This window comes from Alternaria burnsii (assembly GCF_013036055.1).
Source record: "Alternaria burnsii strain CBS107.38 chromosome Unknown 717, whole genome shotgun sequence".
NCBI classification, from domain to species: domain Eukaryota; kingdom Fungi; phylum Ascomycota; class Dothideomycetes; order Pleosporales; family Pleosporaceae; genus Alternaria; species Alternaria burnsii.
In genome coordinates this window covers 129902-148236 of record NW_024066129.1, presented here as the reverse complement: position 1 = coordinate 148236, position 18335 = coordinate 129902, and the positions used below count along the sequence as shown (strand labels likewise).

The following is an 18335-nucleotide window of genomic DNA, read 5'->3' as shown; positions in this document are numbered from 1 at the left end:
AAGGTTTACAAAATGGCCAATCTTTGGCCACACTCGCCGTTCAGTCCATCACGCAGAATGCGATATTCATGCCAGCAACAGAATTCAGGGCTTCGATAGGCAAGCCAGGGTGTGGGATAATTCGATGGTAGGGCCGATGTGGGTCTGCGGCTGAGGACCGGTCCGGTCCTTATGCCAGTCGTTGCTCCTCTTGGTGATTGTGGCTGTTGTGCGTATAGCTGAGCGTACCATACTAAGAGTCGCCAACGCCGCGCTAGACTCGCCATCACCACGCTAGTCATACTACGCCATGGAGATCATGAGCGTGAACACAGTGCATATGCATGGACATATGCAATGCAGCAATACGACCTTGTTCACGGCCCGGTGCGTGGTGCCCCGGTGATCATTTACTGTGTTGCAAAACTTTATCAAGATGCAGGCAACGCTGAAAGAAGAGAAAGATCAGCTGGCTGAAGAGTTCTGGACTCATGAGTCGACCACGTCTTCTCAAGTCGAACCCTTCCAATCCGATTGCACCAGGGCGCTGTCAATCTCCTGAGGCATGGTCTTTTCGCATTCGAGTTTCTTTCTATCCTGACATACCCGTTGACACATCTCACGCTAGACAGCGTGCTCATGAGCAATGGATGTCAAAGCAGCTCAAGACCTCGCCCAGCGACTCGGACTAGTTGAGAAGCTATCGCTCGCGGGTCCAGCACGTTGGAAGTGGTCAGCTCTGGACCATGAAGATGACGACGAACCGAAGCTTGCACCGATCTTGCTTGAGCCTGAAGCTCCCGCCCCGAAGCTCACATCACCTAATCAAGAGCCTGCCTCTGCTGCGAATCATCCTCCGACTGCCCCGTCCATACTTGTGAAAGCATATGCCATCGCGTTGCGAGCATTTCTGACAACAGAGACAAATCTAAGTAACCCGGATCAGGCTATCTTTGTAGCAACGCTGCAAGAAAAAGGCGTCCCACTCGCCTGTGCTCCAGAATATGCCAATGAGGCGTTGTACTGGAAGTCGGATCCGATACAGGATGGACGTACTCTGGCTTTCTCGGCCACGGGAGCGGAACCATCGTTTTTTAATTTCTTGAGGGAGTATGTGTGTCGCCGTCACTTTTGACAAGATGATGCTAACACACCTGGTAGCTACGTTGCCTCTGTAACGGATGTGAGTATTGTCAGACCGTCCAAGATCAGAACACTGATAGCTCGTAGCTTCAAAACCAGGATACTACCCTGACGTCGGATCAGAAGAAATACATCGATGCTCGTCGAGACGCTGACGATGCGTATCACAGTTTGTGGCAATCATTCCAAGATAAGCTTGCAAAAGACCCTTCGTATCACTGGCAAACGCACTATGAGCATTTCGGCATGGAATACCAGGCGAGATGTGCCATACGTGATCTCGCAGGTAGCGTACTAAAGCCAACAGACTGGGTAAAGACGATGCAGGGTTTCGATGCCGCTCAAGCCCGGCGAGATGAACATCAAGGGTGAGTTGACGAGTCTCCAGTAGCCAGCCAATACCTGCTAACGGCAAACAGTAATACGATGCGTTGCAGCCTTGATTCCTTCCGTCTCGACGAAAAAAGTCGCTACGAAGTCAACGAGGCCTCAGTGCGCAATCGCCCCCTCCACGTTCTGCCCAATTTTCAATCTGCTGCTTTACCTTGGCGTCTCCCGTTCAAGGAGGAAATCGCCAACCCGCAAAAAGTGGAACTCGATCTCAAGCGCGCGCTCTTGTCCACCTGGTCAAGTCTTGGGTTTCCCCAATTCGACGACTCTCCAGCTGTTGCAACGCCCGAGGAAATCGAATCTTTCGTTGACCAGAGCGGGTGCCATATCTGGCTTACCTATACGCATATAGTACCTTTCCGTGTAGCAAGGGGGCTGTGGGATATCCCAGATTTCCGGGACGTGCTTAAGCAGCTCCGGGCGGACGTAGACCCTAGGTTCAAGAAAAAGGTTCATAAGACGGTGACGTTATTGCTAGGGTACGGAGTGCAGATTCGGATGCAGTTCGATGCCAGTGCTGTTGGATTGAGTGAGGATGGGATAAAGCTAGCGCCAGGCTTAGTTGAGGGTATGACGATGGCAACTGTGTCGGCGACGGAAAAGAGAACGCCCGTGCCAGAGAATGATGCGTATCCGGTCTTGTTGGCTGTGCTAACGCAGAAATGTTGAGGCAAGTACCAGTAGCAACCTTAGCAGAGTATTCGGAACTCTTGGTGCAGTAGGCTTAGCTACCTTCGGTTCCATCCCGACCTACAAGATCCTTACCATCTGCCACACTGGCGACAACATCTGCGAAGGCGGCACGAGCATTACTGCGGCGCATTTGAACTACCAGAATGATGTGGCGACTGCGGGCGCTTTTATCGCTGGCAAGGTCTAGTGGTCGGGAGTGACTGAGAGGATCTCATTCTAGTTCGACAGTGAGGTTGGAGCAATTCATTGATGCAACTGATTTCTACTCATTCATTTCTACGTTATCAACTCCCTGAATCCCCAAAAAAAAACATCGATGGAGACACGATTAGGTATAATGTCCAAGCGTATTTTTTGCAGATGGTACGTAGGCACCCTGCGCTTTGCGCCTAGCTTCCAGCTCCGCGGCTTCAACGCTGCGTTTGAGTTCCCGTAACATGATCTCGGTTGTAATAGCCATTCCGTTGATAGCATCGATCATCCTCTTCATAGATGGCGTGGCGAGAACATCGTTGGACCTCTTATATATGATGTTGTGCTGCACCTCCGCCCAAGCTTGTGTGACAACGGTTCCGACTTGAATCTCCACCCTAGGCGCATTCAAGCCTATAATCGGTGAATAGTTCTCGCCCCATTCGACGACCTGTTGCCATGATTTGTATCCGTAGTGCTGCCAATCTTCTTCGTTTCTATTGCTGTCCTGGGAGCGCCAAGGGCCTTGATTATGTTTGTGGCTGTCTTCATTTCGACCTGAGACAGTATCGCGTCCGCCTGTGACAGTACCAAAAGTGTGGCGAACGATGAAGCGATCGTTGATAAGTTTCACAACTGTAGGCACGTCGTCGGGAAAGAACAGTCCGATGCGGACACCAGCAAGATCTCCCATCTCAGAGTAATGGTAGATATTGTGTCCTTTCCCCAACCAAGCCCTGAAGTCTGGGTCTCGCGCCAGGTCTTCCATCTTCTTTTTCAACGACTCATACTGCTTCGTCCTGCATGTCACCACCGCCTTAATGCCATTTTTCTTGAGCAAGGACTCGCAGTCTTGCTTTGTGCAATCAGCAAATCTTACCCATCGCTCGTATTCAACAGGGTCCTTGTATTTGACAAGAAAGGCCACGATAGGATCGGCATTGCTGTCCGGCGGGATAGTCCTACCTACCGGGTAGGGGATTCCAGAATCGCTGAACTCTTGATGACTGCTCCCCGTAAGGAGACCTTTCTTCTTTGAAAATCTGTCAGGAAGAAAAGACATGGCTGTGCTCCGTATAAGATAGACGAGTGGGAAAAACTAGAAGTGTTCCGGAATATAGAGCTGTCTTCGGGAGGTGCGCTGTCCTTTTGTATACCTTTCGATAGCCGATCGGCGACGAAATTGATATCAAAATTTGTGTCCAGCGCTTATACAAGCCTTTATAAGGGCTGTGTATGATTAGGCGTTGGTGGCTGCCACGCTTGGGTGAGACATTCGAGGTGCTGCTGGCCAGTCGAAACAAGATTGTGCACGTGCCCGACTTGATATCGGCGATTGAAAGCAAGCTTTAAGTATTTGACGAACCACATCGTGCGGCAGTACTCCAATGCAGCAAGTGGTATATCGATCAGGCTGCCTTGGACCCCAATGATCTAGGCAGTCACGTCACGCGGCTGAGAAGGCTATGTCCTTCTGGATCCGATAAACTCCCTTCGGCAATGCAAGTGGCTGCAATCAGCACACCACATCAGACTTCGACAAGGTTGAATGCGGCTAAGAATATTGGTAACCAGGCTGAAACTTGGCGCAAGCTCGATGTTTCCCTACTCCAGCAAATTCCGGGGTTCTCAAGACAAGACAACGCGGAACGGCCTCCTAGCGAATTCGCTTGCCTGGTTCAGGATTCAACGTTGATCAATCTCAAGAATCGCTGGCGAAATTCTACAGACGGATCATGGCTGATTCCGGCTTCCAGTACCAGCCGTTGCAGGAGGGTGAAACGACAAGGTTGCTAACACTGCTCCCCGGAGAGCGACTCGATGCTTTGAGAGGAACACTTGAAGTCGTTTCTATCGACTGTACAGGGGATTATGAGGCACTTTCATACGTCTGGGCAGACCCAGGGCCACCGCATGTCGCTTACGAGATTCTTATCTGTGAGGGTGAGAAGGATGTTAAGCTGTTGACACTGAGAGGAGGATCCATTTTTGCGGCTCTGCGCCAACTGCGTCTTCCAGATAAACCACGTCGCATCTGGGCTGATCAGTGCTGCATCAATCAGGACGATCTGAAAGAGAGAAGCCAACAAGTTCATCTAATGAACAAGCTCTATCGTAACGCAACTCGAGTGGTGGTATGGCTCGGCATGGATACCGCGAACGAAGCAGCCGACGCTTTCAGCCTTATCCATGAGCTTGACGAGGCTCTACAACGTCGTGAAGAGCAAGTGCATGTTGAGAAAGAAGCGGTCAAACGACTGGAACAGCATCTCCAAGAGAATCGACTAACTCTCCAAGCCTTGACTGATCGCTCATGGGTAAGTGGTATATGGTGTTCGAAAATCCTGGGAAGATTTGGCTAAGAATACCACTAGTTCAAGCGCGGTTGGATCGTACAAGAGATTGGCACCGAGACACCAGCGACGATGATGTGGGGCGACGCCATGATCGATTGGAAACTGCTGGCGGTCGTGTGCGAGAGACTTAAGAGCTACCATGAACTTCGCAGCTCCTCAGGTATTCGAACTTCCGACATATCGTTTTTGTATCGAAGGTTCATCGAGCCCGATGAGAGCACTCACCACGCAAATCGTTTCAACTTGGTCTATGAGCTCCAGCGATCTCGTCATCTCCAGTTCACCGATCCCAAAGACCGCGTCTTCGCTTTCCTCGGTCACTTTTCTGTCCTCTCGCACCATTCTCTCGGCTGCGGACCCGTCACTCTCAATGTTGACTACACCAAAAATGTAAAGCAGACGTATACGAATGTTGCAGTACAGCTTTTGCGAGCAAACTCAAGCACAGCCTGCATTCTCTTAGCAGCCGTGCAGCACCCTCGTCGCAGCCTTCCAAGCGCCTGCACAACTGAAGCCGAAGCGGAGCTGTTTTGGGATTCGTGGCTTCGAGAAGAGAAAACACTGCCATCCTGGGTGCCCGACTGGACCTGGTCAGAGGGTATCATACTCGCCGAACCTATATGCCCGCACTATGCGCATGGAAGCTCCATCGCACAGCTCGAAGTCTTGACACAGGCCGACGTTAAGCCAGAGCTTCGAATTGGTGGTGTGGAGATCGACACCATCGTTGGATGCTCGCAGCCGTTGCTTGGGAACGACTTCTACAGGAAGAAGGCACCTGACGGACCTCCCGCCATAGTAGAACGGCTCTGGCACGAGCTGTGTGGAGAGCAATGCTTTAATCTAGCTCAGGCATACGTGAACGGCCAGTCGGCATTCTTCGCGCTCATGCAAACACTAAGCAATGGTTGCGTTCAAGCTGCAGGACACGACTGCACACTCTATCATGAGATACCCGAGACCTTGTGGTTGCAGAAAGCAGCTCGTTATATCGTAGAGACTTTGAGAAAGTGCGAAATCGGCGAAGACGTAGTGGAAGCAGCAAAAGCGGTGGGTGCCGAGCAAGATCGCGAGAAATGGAGTCGTTGGGCGAGCTCTGCCTCAGATGGTCGAGTCTTTGCAAGGACGGACAAAGGTTACTACGTACTTGGACCTTCAGCCCTGGAACCAGGAGACGTAGTTTGTGTGCTCTTCGGGAGTAAAGTGCCGTTCTGTCTCAGACCCATGGGCAGTCGTCGTCTACTCGTTGGCGAGTGCTATGTTCACGGATTGATGAAGGGTGAAGCGAAAGATATGCTTGATCGAGGAACACTCGATTCTCGAGTGTTCCGCATCGCTTAAGCTCTGTGCATACTGAACTTGGTAGCGCAGTGCCAAATCTTATGCTGTACCTCTTTGCGCGTGATAGAAAGCTGAGAGTACGGTGCGCTCAACTTCTCCTCTCGTGAAGTGCAGATCAACATTGCCAGATTTTCCCGCCCGGACTTCATCCTCGGTTGCCCATACAAAATTCTGGTGTTCGTTGGGGTCCAGCTTCACCATCAACTTTGTCCCTTCTTCACCCAAGACGTGTACAGCGAAGTTGAATTGACATACTATGCCCCCATTGCTGAGAGTGAAGAAATGCGGATCTCCAACGGGGCCTCCAACTCGAACTGCTTGGAGGCCAGCCTCCTCCCGTAGCTCGCGCGCAGCAGCATACACTATGCTTGAGTCCTCATCGTCGCAAGCGCCACCTGGAGGTTCCCATTTATTGGGATCCGAGTCGCTGGCTGCACGCTGAAGGAGCAGAATGCGGGGTGCTGGGTCACTGTTGTCTAAGACCAGCGCACTCGTGGCAATGTATGCAAATGAGGCTTCTGGTCGGGACTCCAGATATGCCCGTTTTGAGACCGCGAATTCAGTGGCAGAGGGTTCGATCTCAAATACATCTGTTGGCGGCGCTGTCATCGTATATTATAGAGGGAAGAGCGTCGATGTCGAGCATGAGCAGCCAGCGACCCCGCACTTGAAGCGAGGCGGGCGGGCAAGGGCCATCCAGCCACCGAGAACGCGTTCTCTTCACAAGCGCGCTGCACCGCGAAGATGTGTTGTCTAGGTCCAGTACCCGTAGTCCAAGAAGCCAATCATCACACTCAATTAACTCACGCTTCTGAGTAAGACGCGACAGAATGATGTTACGTCTCGGGTTGCATTAAAGCCACACTGTCTCAAGCCACCGCAGTTCATGTTGTGCAACGAGCGTTTTGGAATCCGAGCCAGAAAGCTTCAAAAATCAAGCTATGTCTAACCGTATTGTACCAAGCGGACTTTGAGGTAATAGAGTGATATTGGCCGTCTCTTGGCCTCGAATCAGAGAGGCAAACATCCATGTTTCCTTTTCTAGTTTTAGAAGAAGCATAGCATCGTTGGTTTTGGTTTTCGGCAAAACGCACTCTTCGTGATAGATAAGAAGTGCAGCAGGAATCAAACTGCCAAAGAGCGGGCTTTGAATTCATAACAACCGGTGTTAAGAGTGGACATATGAGTGTGGCGGTGGTGGATTCAGGATCGAAGAGCTCGCAAGGTCATGGACAGAATTCGAAGCCCATTTGGTATCGCAAGACCACAGCCAGCGATGACTGATACTCGGAACCGGCGTGCTAGGAATAAAGATGTAGACTTTTCAGAACAGGACCACATGCACCTGCTATCTGAGCGTTTTCGAAAAACAGAAGGTAGCCAACGTGAGTAGAGAGTAAAGAAGAAGATTCCGTGTTTTGTATCGAGGATTTCGACGTCAACACCCAGCATGTGGTAGGTGTTTTAGCCTTTTGATGTTGACTTTCAAAGGTCCGATAGCTCTTGAAAGCCGTATGACTCGGCGGAGTAGCCGTGGAGACATGTACACGCGGCGAGACTGTTTTGGTGGAACAGTTTGGAAGAAGACACCGATATGCGCTAGACATATTTCTTTTTTGGCGCAGAGAAGAGCGCACCATGCCATGTTGTCGTTTTTTTTTTTTGGATGACCGGCGAGTGAGCCGCGGAGGATATTATGGAGGGAGGAGAGCTGTCGTGGATGATGTTTATATATCGTCGGGAAACGAAACATCGCTTTGTCACTGAAATCTTTTTGGCGAACCGCGAGAAATGTGGGAGTAGCGATCTTCTGCCGGACACATAAGAACACCGTACTCTAATGTTCGGGAAATGTCAAACATGAACTTAATGTGAGGGGTTTTCGTGGACTCTGGCAAACAACACATACGGCAGCATGTTCAGGATTTTGAGTGAAGCCACGGTATAAAGTTATGAGTAGGAGAAAGCAGGAGAAAGCAAGCAAGCAAAGATTCATATATCATACAGCAGGGCGGGATGACTAAACACACATAGTGCTATTGGTCGAACCGATATTTCTACTATTGATGATGGATACCACAGCGCAATCAATAACACCACTGACCGCTCTACAACATCACCCCACTTCCTCACGCCCCTTCTCAAACACCCGCCAATAGCTCTGCCGCTTTATCAATAGCCTCCGTCAGCCAGACATTCCACTCCGAACACAACGTCAAGTTCCGATCTTGAAGCGCCTCCATGCTCGCCGGAAGAGTTTGTGCCTTATACCCTATTTCTTATCAGCCACTTTACACAACATTTGTTCAACCCAACTTACCATCATCGCGATTCGGCGCATACAAGCCGTTCTTGTAGAACTGTCGACCAGGTAGACCCTCTTGTCTAACAAACAGCCTCTGCACATCCTTCATAACGCGGTTCGCTTTCTGCACCCTCGCCGCGTCGTCGAGGAACGACCGCTCCCTGGTTCGGTCTGTAAAATCGGTGGCGACCTGACGTAACCTCCTTCCCGCAGATGCAAGATCGCCCATCTTGATTTGTCGCTGTACAGCCCCGCTATCCGGCATGCCCATTGTCTCTCCGACCAGCTCCCGGATCCAATAGTTGATGTTGCGCGCATACGTATCCATATCGAACGGTATGAGAGCATCGTCCGCCAAGTGGTATGCTAGTAATGCAATGAACCGCCCTACAGTCGTATGGATCCCGAAATCGGGATCAACCATGCGCTTCATCCAATGATACGAGTCGTAGTTGCTGTGGTAATGATAGACTGGCGATTCGCGACTCGCATCCATACCTAATCCAACAGTGTCTTTGTCAGCACCCATCTCACAATCACTTGGTAGACCAAAATCACCTACCAAAGTCCAGAGCTCCGATACCCAACTGCAGAAACGCCGTGTAATCACTTCCGCTCCCAAGATCCGTAAAACCATTGTCCTCAGGCCGGAACATGTACAACTCATGCCAAGCATCGTACAAAGTCTTGTTACCGTATTCAACTTTCTTCATGATGTCCTGCGCGAGGGTTCGTAATTCGGGGGTAGCACCTGCGCCGGGAAGTGGACCTGCGACGCCGATATCAACGTTCAGGTAGATTAATGCGGTGGCGGACAGCCAGGGAGCGTATTCTTCGACCCACTCCGTTGACCCGATTAGTGCGTATTCTTCCGCATCCCAAGAGGCGAAGATGCTGTGAGATACAAAGTACGTATTAGCTTGAACCTCCCGTTGTTCGAAAGAATGGGGAGCGGTGAACGTACATGTTCCGCCGTGGCTTCCAACCTGATTGTAATAAGTTGCCAAAAGCCTTTGTGAGTTCGATCAAGATGGCGGAGCCAGAATTGGGATCCGCGGCTCCGCCGACAATCCAGGCGTCGCGGTGGTTGCCGATGATGATTGTTTCGTCAGGATTCGTGCCATTGATTGTGCCGATCACGTTCCAGATTGGTGAAATCTTTTCTTCCATGAAGTTCGTAAGGGAAACGGTTATTTCCGGTGCCGGACCGGTGCTGTATGTTGCGTTCAGGCCACCGATCCATCCGTCTCGATTGATTAAGTCTCCTGATTTACCGTGGCCGTCCAGAGCTTTTAGGAGTGGCAACGCATCGCGGTGGGATATGGGCAGAGACGGGATTCTAGGTAGGTTTGGGGGCCTGCTAACATGCTCGACGTCAGGTTTCGATGGGTATTCGGGTGTTGTTGGATCACCGGGGTATTGGTTGATGTACGCGACGGATCCTCGCTGTATGGAGGACGGTTGACGCGCTGAACCATCTGCAAGAAGTCAGACATATGTTTCTGCTATTCGTCATGTTAGGAGTAGTCATACGAGGATATGCAACCTGACCTTTGGCCTCCTGTGGTCCGTCGTCACCGGGGTCACTGAACATGATCACTCCAACCATGCCATGGGCGTCGGCATTGAGAACCTTCACACCACGGAAAGGACCTCCGTACTTCGCTAGAGCGATCTTTCCTTTCAGATCGATATTCAATGCTGTGAGTGCGGCGAAGTCGTCTTTGTGGCCACGGCTGTTGTACATTAGCTGTCATCCGCAGAACTGATACACAAGCCACTCACCCAACATAAACATACTCTGCTTCCACTTTTCCCGAAGCAGAGTATCCATGGAATGCTGGTAACGCTTGAGAAGAGCTTGACGTGTCGTCTTCCGGTAAAGCGTCCTCGTACATCTGGGCCTCATGCAACGTGCGATTTCTCGATCTTAGGACCAGTTTCTGCTCTTTCGGATAGCTCAGAAAAACTTCATACTCGACCAGTGAACCGGATACTCCATTCTTGGTCCACTCCTTTGCAGTGGCTTCTGCCATGGATCTGTTGCGTCCAGCGACATGATCGCCATGGGTATAATAAGAGGACCAATCGTCTATGGAGGATGCTGAGAAGGACTCATGTAGGATATCCTCATTCTTGTTCCGTACCGGAGGGAAAGGAACTGCTTAACGAAGCACCAGAGGATGTTGATGTGATAGCCGACCGGTTTCGAGGCTGCGGAGTTCTCGCTGGCATGCTGTTACCAGATGCACTAAGCTCAGCGCGATCAGCAGGAATGATACCATGGTTGAGCGATATCCGATGTAGGTGCAGTCGTGCTCGAAGTTGGCATATACGCAGCAAGTAAGCGCAAGGTATAAGAGCAGGGCACGTGCACCTGCCCGCTTCCAGTGAAAGGGTAGGAGCGAATGCCCACCGTCGGTTCCCCTCTCAATCGTGCGTGCCTCATATATTATCAGGTCATTTTATTCTTCTGAACAATATACAGGGATGTGCAAATAGCCGAAAGATGGTCGGTACGCATACTCAAAATACATACATCAATAATCCAAAAACTAACAAAGACCGATACAGGAGCTTATGTCCATCTCATGAAGCCCCCAGAAACCGATGGAAGCTAACATAGACGTTTGCATCTACCGTATCTTGCACCCGAAAACTCACAGAGATGATCGTATTCGGTACGTCATTCCGGACGGTTAAGGTCAACCTCATCGCATGAGCACGCAAAATGTGACGGAACAGCAAATTGAGGCGACGACATTTGATCAGTAATTGAGTGTTTCACGCGTGGAGCAGTGATGTAGTAGTCTGAGTGCTTGTTCAATAGAGCACGGAAGTCAATTGGTATACGTCTTACTCGAAAGTGCACCTACTGTGAGCTCACCGTCCACCACTAGAGCTCATTATGACCAGGTATTTCCGGATCTGGCTTCTCACTAGCAACCAGGAGGGAGTCGGCTAGCTTCTCCTTTTTACCTTCACCCATGCGGATAGCATCGACCCATTGTTCGACTGCGTCAGCTCCGAAAGAGCTGCCGGAGTACTTCTTGTACCATGCGCGCTTACCGTTGGTGGCAATGAGGTGGACCTCATCTGCACTTCCCAGGCCGAGTTCTGTGGTCAGGGATGCAGCAAGTGGATTTGTCGAGGACACAGCTACAAAGGGAAAGAGATGGCTGCCAGAAGCATCGTACTTCCTGTGAATTGATGCAAGGGATGCAATGGCGGTGGTTGCAGCGTCGGAAGACTCGTCCTTGGGAAGCAGTGCCAGGATACAGGTCTTGCTCTGCTCGGTCAAGCACATTGATTGAAGCTCGGCAGCTTCTGTAACCAGAGGTATTGTCTGCTTGGCCTCTTCGACTGGGATTTCGATTGGGTTGGGTGTATCACCATCCTTGACATTCGGATCAGGCGACTCAGTGGGCACAACCGGCTCCTCGACAGTCTCATCTGTGGCTGAGGCGGCGGCTGAAGATGAATCTGCGGACTTGTGTGAAGCTGAGGCCTTTGCAAACTTGCTGGAGGACTTGGACTCTTTCTTGGTGTCCTTCTTAGCTTTGGACTTCTTCTCCTTGGCAGGTGGGCAATCGGGGTTAGGTGGGGCGACCTGAGAGAGGAATTCAACCATTGCTGCTTTGTCAGCCTTGCCTTGGTGCTTGATGGGTGTGTCGGAACCCGCGGGAATCAAGACCAAGCTTGGGAAGTCGGTGATTCCATATTTTTCCACTGCCGCCTTTTCCGACTTTTTGATTTGCGCAACCGAAACGACTCCAGCGAAGTCAATCGCTAGAGCGCGCAGTGTGGCGCTGACGATGCCCTTCTCACTGAACAGAATGGCCTTGGCAGTGTCCTTGTTTTCTTGTAGCCATTCGTCGAGATTCTTGTCGTTTACCCTCTTCACGATATTGGGGACCTTGTCCTTGACAGCGTCCACGATTCCCTTGGCCGAACGAGGTCCTTGGTAGTCCTCCACCGTAGGCTTGCCGGGCTTCTTGCCGGGTCGAACAATCTTGAGAGTGGGGAAGCCCTGAACGCCCATCTTCCCGCAGAAGGGTTTGTTCATCTCTTCATCGCAGTTGACGGCGGCGACTTTGGCGATGCCGGCGAGGGATTTGGCGGCCGTCTCGTACGCGGGCTTGAGGTTCTTGCAGTGGCCGCACCATGGCGCGTAGAATCTGAGAGGTGTGAGGAGAGGCGATGATGACAAACGAGGACGGCTTACTCGACAATAGACGTGTAGTTGGACTTCGCAATTACTCTGTCATAGTCCATGCCAGTGATCTGAACGACGGCGCTGTTCTTGGAGTACATGCTCTCGGCGTGGGCATTGAGGGCCAGCGCGGCCGTAGCGGCAAACAGCGTGGTTGCGCGGACCATGGTTGCTATGTGTTGTGGGTGAAGTGGAGAATAAGCAGAGGTGCAGCCGCTGTAGTGGATATAGCCTTACATGGCGTAGTTGCCAGGTTGGCCTTTTCACTCACTTGTAACAGCTTGCCATAAGTTACATGGCCAAAGCTGAGATGCGGGGAGACAGGGATCAGTCCGGACTAGCGCCTATGACCGCATGCCCGCTGTAGCTGCCTGCACCTTACTGCGTCTATCCACAGACTAAACACCACATGCCATACGCGTCTTAGCACACACACAAAATACCACAGCAATGGCCGACACAGTACCGGCAAAGCTCAGGAGCTTGCAGCTCGCGTCCTTTGCGAAGCGCGCCGCTCAGCTTGAGAAGTTCAAGCCCATCATCACGTATTGGTGTGAGTACCCTCGCGCCTGCCAATACAAGAGACGTATACTCAATCTGCGCAGTGCGCTTCTACATAGTTCAACGAATCATTGCCGGTGGACTGCACTCGGCTGATCAGGAATGTACCGCCTACACGACCGATCTCATGGAGAAGCTGGAGCAAGCAAAGGCCGAGAACCCGAACGAGGATGCTTTGTTGGATGACACGGTTGCGAGCGCATACTGTGAACAGTTTGCTCTACAGACTCTCGCCAAAGCAGAGAGGGAGATGGCCGAGAACAGGGTCAATGGGTGCGTACCAAACACGTAGTTCCATTGCTGACCCTCACTTCTAACACCATTTGCAGGCAGACCGCTGATACCCTCCTCGCGGCATCGACCTTCCTCGAGGTCATGTCGGTATGGAAGAATAACGACCCCGAGATCACTTCCAAGACCAAGTTCGCCAAATACCATGCGCTGCGCATCGTCAAGGCCATCAAGGCCAACGAAGACCCGAACGCGACGAATCCCAGACAAGAAGCACCACAACAGGCCATGTCGCCGTCTGCGCTAGATCCAAATGATCCAGAAGTACGGAGCATAAACCAGGGCGCGCCACCAGAGAACCCATACCAACCATACGTCGAGACGGTGCCCAATACTACTCAGCCATCGCCCAGTCTGTCTGCGCGCCAAGTGTCGCCGCCAGCTCCCAATCTCCCTTCCGCGCCCACGGGTTACAACCAATCATCGCACAACGATGTCTCGCCCATGTCACAATCAGCAACCTCAAGGCAGGGCTCCGTCGTCTCAATCGGCGGCGGATACTTTCCAAAGACCGACCCTCCTACCTTCACATCAGAGACAACTGCGCCCGGGCTACCTACCGCGCCCATGGACGTCGACCCTATGACATCTTCCTTACCAAACAGCCCTGCACCACAAGTTCCAGAAGCGGCAGACCCTGCAAGCTTCTACCAGAACCCTACGTCTCCTCCACCCCAAGCCCCCGAGCAGCCACCTCAAAACCCATACCAATCACCTCCACCACCCCAAGTGCCTCAGAAGCCACAGAGACTGTCCTCAAGCTTCACAGTCACTCCACAACAATCTCAGAACGTTTTTACATCGCCCGTGGTGTCCCAGCAACAGCACCAACAACAAAACGTTTCCTCGCAGCCCCTTCAGCAACAATACTCGTCGACATCTCACCAGAATCCGTACGCCCAAGCACCAGGACCTCCTCCACAGCAGCAGCTGTCATCGCAGGGTCCGTTCAGGGACGATGAAGATTCCATCATGGCAGCCACAAAGCATGCGAAGTGGGCTATTTCAGCGTTGAATTTTGAAGACTCCACAACGGCTGTCAAGGAGTTGAGGGCAGCACTACAGGCTTTGGGTGCGGCTTGAGTTGTGGGAGGGGTCGCATAACCCCAGGAGCAACTTCTTGGTTCGAGGTAGGATGATTCCATTGCAGCTCCTTGTTCTCAACCTCATTACGCCACGTGTCTGTAGGTGCCCAGCTACTACTTTAGGCCTCCTGAGGTGACGCCGAAAGTGTTGTATTGTGACTGGATGTCGTGTTGGAAGTGTTGTTGTTTGTGAGTGTAGAGAGAGCAACAGATACGACTTCTCTTATACAATGTTCGCTGTATACCCATGCTTTGTACATAGATGCGCAAAAGACGCATTATTCGTCAATATAAGTCTCTTCAGTTGGCTACAATGGTGTGAACAATGCAGTCTCCTGCATACCCATGGTGATGTATCCAGTAACACCATTGAGCAGTCAGGCTGTCATACCCAAACTGGCCAATTCCGCCGCCTTGCCCTGTATTGCACCTTTCTTATTGGCCAGTTTCTCTCAAGGACAATTATCTCTCGCGTGAAGTTAGAGTCCTGCATACATGATAATACGCCTTTTGGGACTTTGAGAAAAGAAAAGGGATAAGAATGATGGAGAGAATATGATGACGAGGACTGGAAGAAAGCCCATTTGATGGTGAGTGCTACTGAACGCGGGATTGGAGTACGAGATGAGAATTATAGTAAAGAGTCTCAGCTTCTCAACCTCGCTGACCTAGGCCCCAAGGATAGATAAGAACACCGATGTTGAGAATTGTTCTTGGTACTTTTGGAACGTACAGATTGGTGTGCCGGCGCTGAGAACTGGTCTTACTCCTTCTAGGCGTATACCGAAGTGAGAATACCAGGGTTGTCTCAGTTCTAATCTACTGCGAAGATGGAAACCATGTTGATCCCAGGGTCCATGGAACTTTCCTCAGGGGCAGAATCATGGCAAAGTCTCGACGCCGATACTGCGGTTGAATGGCGAGAGTCGCTCTGCCGGACGACTGCCGTAGTACTGCATGCTCCGGAATATTTTGTTCAGCACGCCGGACATATACCGACGTGTGTTTGTTAGGCCGGGAGTAACATCCTGCGATAGACACAACTCGGTCTCCAAACTCTCCCTGGGCCTACCAAATCTTGGCTGCGGGGCACCTTCTCTGAATATACGGTCTGGTCTTTGTTTTCTCACTCAGCGGGCCGAGGCCTGACGATAATATTGGTGGGCGCACTTTTTCATTCAGTATCGATAAGCGCCGCGTTGGGTTGGTTAACCGAGTTTGCCTAGCGTCATTCGCCGACACTACGAGACATCCCTGCCAGGCCAATTTTTCTCTGATCGCTCGCCTTTAAGCAAGCGCGAAAAAGATTCCCAACCCTCTTTTTCACCTTCTCTCCAACACCTTCCTGCTCTTCAATTTTTTCAGGTTGTTCCTTCCACACATACCGCAATCATGAGCGACGAAGTCTACGAGGGTGCCATCGGCATCGATCTTGGTGCGTAATATTCGCGAATTACCCCACAGTGGGATGTGTTGTGGGCTAACAATATCGCAGGCACCACCTACTCTTGCGTTGCCAACTACGAGGGCACCAATGTCGAGATCAGTATGCGCCCGCCAGTTCCATTGCGAGAAGGTCAATGTCTAACAATGTTTGCCCACAGTCGCCAACGAGCAGGGTAGCTTCACCACTCCCTCGTTCGTGTCCTTCACCAGCGAGGAGCGTTTGATCGGTGAGGCGGCCAAGAACCAGGCTGCTATGAACCCCGAGAACACCGTCTTCGATGTCAAGTGAGTTTTTTTTTTCGCACGCGCACGATCAGCAGACTGACTTTCGCAGGCGTCTCATTGGTCGCCGATTCGAGGACGAGACCGTCACAAAGGACATCAAGTCATGGCCATTCAAGGTCGTTGACCAGGGCGGCAGCCCTCTCGTCGAGGTCGAGTACCTCGGTGAGACCAAGCAGTTCTCTCCCCAGGAGATCTCTGCCATGGTTCTCGTCAAGGTAAGATCTGCGCACACATTTCGCATGGCGGGGCAGCGACTAACAAAATCAACAGATGAAGGAGGTCGCTGAGACCAAGCTCGGCAAGAAGGTCGAGAAGGCCGTCATCACCGTCCCCGCCTACTTCAACGACAACCAGCGTCAAGCCACCAAGGACGCCGGTGCCATTGCTGGCCTCAACGTTCTCCGTATCATCAACGAGCCCACCGCCGCCGCTATCGCCTACGGTCTCGGTTCCGGAAAGTCTGACAAGGAGAGGAACGTCCTCATCTACGATCTTGGTGGTGGTACTTTCGATGTCTCTCTTCTCCACATTCAGGGTGGTGTCTTCACCGTCAAGGCTACTGCTGGAGACACCCACTTGGGTGGTCAGGACTTCGACACCAACCTCCTTGAACACTTCAAGAAGGAGTTCACCAAGAAGACGAAGAAGGTGAGAATGAACCCCGCAGGATTCGCGATAGTGTTGTTTGCAGGATACTAACATTTCCAAGGACATCAGCGGTGACGCCCGTGCCCTACGTCGTCTCCGGACTGCTTGCGAGCGTGCCAAGCGTACTCTCTCCAACGCCACCCAGACCACTGTTGAGATCGACTCGCTGTTCGACGGTGAGGACTTCAACGCCAACATTACCCGTGCTCGTTTCGAGGACTTGAACCAGAAATCCTTCGCTGGCACTCTGGACCCCGTTGCCCAGGTTCTCAAGGACGCCAGCCTTGCCAAGGACAAGGTTGACGAGATTGTCCTTGTTGGTGGTTCCACCCGTATCCCCAAGATCCAGAAGCTCCTCAGCGACTACTTCAACGGCAAGAAGCTCGAGAAGAGCATCAACCCCGATGAGGCTGTTGCCTACGGTGCCGCCGTCCAGGCCGGTATCCTTTCCGGAAAGGCCACCTCCGCCGACACCGCCGACCTTCTCCTTCTCGATGTCGTTCCCCTCTCCCTTGGTGTAGCCATGGAGGGTAACATCTTCGCCCCCGTCGTTCCCCGTGGTCAGACCGTCCCAACGATCAAGAAGAGAACCTTCACTACCGTCGCCGGTAAGTTTTTGTTACATTCCACCCTTTGACGCTATCCATGCTAACTTATATTTAGACAACCAGGTTGGTCGAATTCTGTTGCAATGTGCATGAGACATACTGATTTTGTGTTACAGCAAACCGTCCAGTTCCCCGTCTTCCAGGGTGAGCGTGTCAACTGCGAGGACAACACCTCTCTCGGAGAGTTTACCTTGGCCCCAATCCCGCCCATGGTTCGTAGATTTTCCATCCTTTCATTGCTACGCATCACTAACTCTTTCTCAGCGCGCTGGTGAGGCCGTCCTTGAGGTCGTCTTCGAGGTCGACGTCAACGGTATCCTGAAGGTCACCGCTACCGAGAAGACCTCTGGCCGCAGCGCCAACATCACCATCTCCAACGCCGTCGGAAAGCTCTCATCTGCTGACATCGAGAACATGATCAACGACGCTCAGAAGTTCAAGTCCAGCGACGAGGCCTTCTCCAAGAAGTTCGAGTCAAGGCAACAGCTTGAGTCTTACATCTCCCGTGTTGAGGAGATGATCTCCGACCCCACCACATCTATCCGCCTCAAGCGTGGCCAGAAGGAGAAGATCGAGTCTGCTCTCTCCGACGCCATGGCTCAGCTCGAGGTTGAGGATGCCCCCGCTGATGACCTGAAGAAGAAGGAGCTTGCCCTCAAGCGCACTGTCACCAAGGCTTTCTCCACCCGATAAGTGCATCTCACATTAGCGGCGCCACGAGGGCGTGCAGGAAGGAAGGAAGGGCGCACGTGCAGGATACCCAGACTGCGAGCTGCGAACGGAGTTTCATCTATTGCG

General features: G+C 51.9%; 8 protein-coding genes across 8 annotated transcripts; 4 read left to right on the top strand and 4 right to left on the bottom strand.

The window, feature by feature from the left end:
• Window positions 1-625: 625 nt before the first annotated feature.
• On the top strand, window positions 626-2392 carry GT037_010611 (uncharacterized protein; the record flags this gene model as incomplete). The annotated part of the gene is made up of 5 exons (XM_038935658.1): window positions 626-1089; window positions 1141-1162; window positions 1210-1490; window positions 1542-2141; window positions 2194-2392. The coding sequence occupies 5 exons, from the start codon at window positions 626-628 to the stop codon at window positions 2390-2392; spliced, it is 1566 nt and encodes a 521-aa protein (XP_038781662.1).
• A 141-nt stretch (window positions 2393-2533) lies between these two features.
• On the bottom strand, window positions 2534-3460 carry GT037_010610 (uncharacterized protein; the record flags this gene model as incomplete). The annotated part of the gene is made up of 1 exon (XM_038935657.1): window positions 2534-3460. One exon carries the CDS (start codon window positions 3458-3460, stop codon window positions 2534-2536), a length of 927 nt encoding a protein of 308 aa, XP_038781661.1.
• A 673-nt stretch (window positions 3461-4133) lies between these two features.
• Window positions 4134-6095, top strand: GT037_010609 (uncharacterized protein; the record flags this gene model as incomplete). The annotated part of the gene is made up of 2 exons (XM_038935656.1): window positions 4134-4715; window positions 4773-6095. The coding sequence occupies 2 exons, from the start codon at window positions 4134-4136 to the stop codon at window positions 6093-6095; spliced, it is 1905 nt and encodes a 634-aa protein (XP_038781660.1).
• A 39-nt stretch (window positions 6096-6134) lies between these two features.
• On the bottom strand, window positions 6135-6704 carry GT037_010608 (uncharacterized protein; the record flags this gene model as incomplete). The annotated part of the gene is made up of 1 exon (XM_038935655.1): window positions 6135-6704. The coding sequence occupies one exon, from the start codon at window positions 6702-6704 to the stop codon at window positions 6135-6137; it is 570 nt and encodes a 189-aa protein (XP_038781659.1).
• Window positions 6705-8236: 1532 nt separating this feature from the next.
• On the bottom strand, window positions 8237-10436 carry GT037_010607 (uncharacterized protein; the record flags this gene model as incomplete). Its single annotated transcript, XM_038935654.1, has 6 exons — window positions 8237-8367; window positions 8416-8898; window positions 8963-9294; window positions 9365-9878; window positions 9934-10136; window positions 10186-10436. The coding sequence occupies 6 exons, from the start codon at window positions 10434-10436 to the stop codon at window positions 8237-8239; spliced, it is 1914 nt and encodes a 637-aa protein (XP_038781658.1).
• An 860-nt stretch (window positions 10437-11296) lies between these two features.
• GT037_010606 (protein disulfide-isomerase mpd1 precursor) lies at window positions 11297-12780 on the bottom strand (the record flags this gene model as incomplete). The annotated part of the gene is made up of 2 exons (XM_038935653.1): window positions 11297-12578; window positions 12626-12780. The coding sequence occupies 2 exons, from the start codon at window positions 12778-12780 to the stop codon at window positions 11297-11299; spliced, it is 1437 nt and encodes a 478-aa protein (XP_038781657.1).
• Window positions 12781-13063: 283 nt separating this feature from the next.
• GT037_010605 (uncharacterized protein) lies at window positions 13064-14548 on the top strand (the record flags this gene model as incomplete). Its single annotated transcript, XM_038935652.1, has 3 exons — window positions 13064-13166; window positions 13219-13447; window positions 13504-14548. 3 exons carry the CDS (start codon window positions 13064-13066, stop codon window positions 14546-14548), a joined length of 1377 nt encoding a protein of 458 aa, XP_038781656.1.
• Window positions 14549-15942: 1394 nt separating this feature from the next.
• Window positions 15943-18230, top strand: GT037_010604 (heat shock protein; the record flags this gene model as incomplete). The annotated part of the gene is made up of 9 exons (XM_038935651.1): window positions 15943-15985; window positions 16046-16096; window positions 16155-16281; window positions 16331-16496; window positions 16552-16929; window positions 16991-17537; window positions 17593-17600; window positions 17654-17749; window positions 17802-18230. The coding sequence occupies 9 exons, from the start codon at window positions 15943-15945 to the stop codon at window positions 18228-18230; spliced, it is 1845 nt and encodes a 614-aa protein (XP_038781655.1).
• Window positions 18231-18335: the final 105 nt, after the last annotated feature.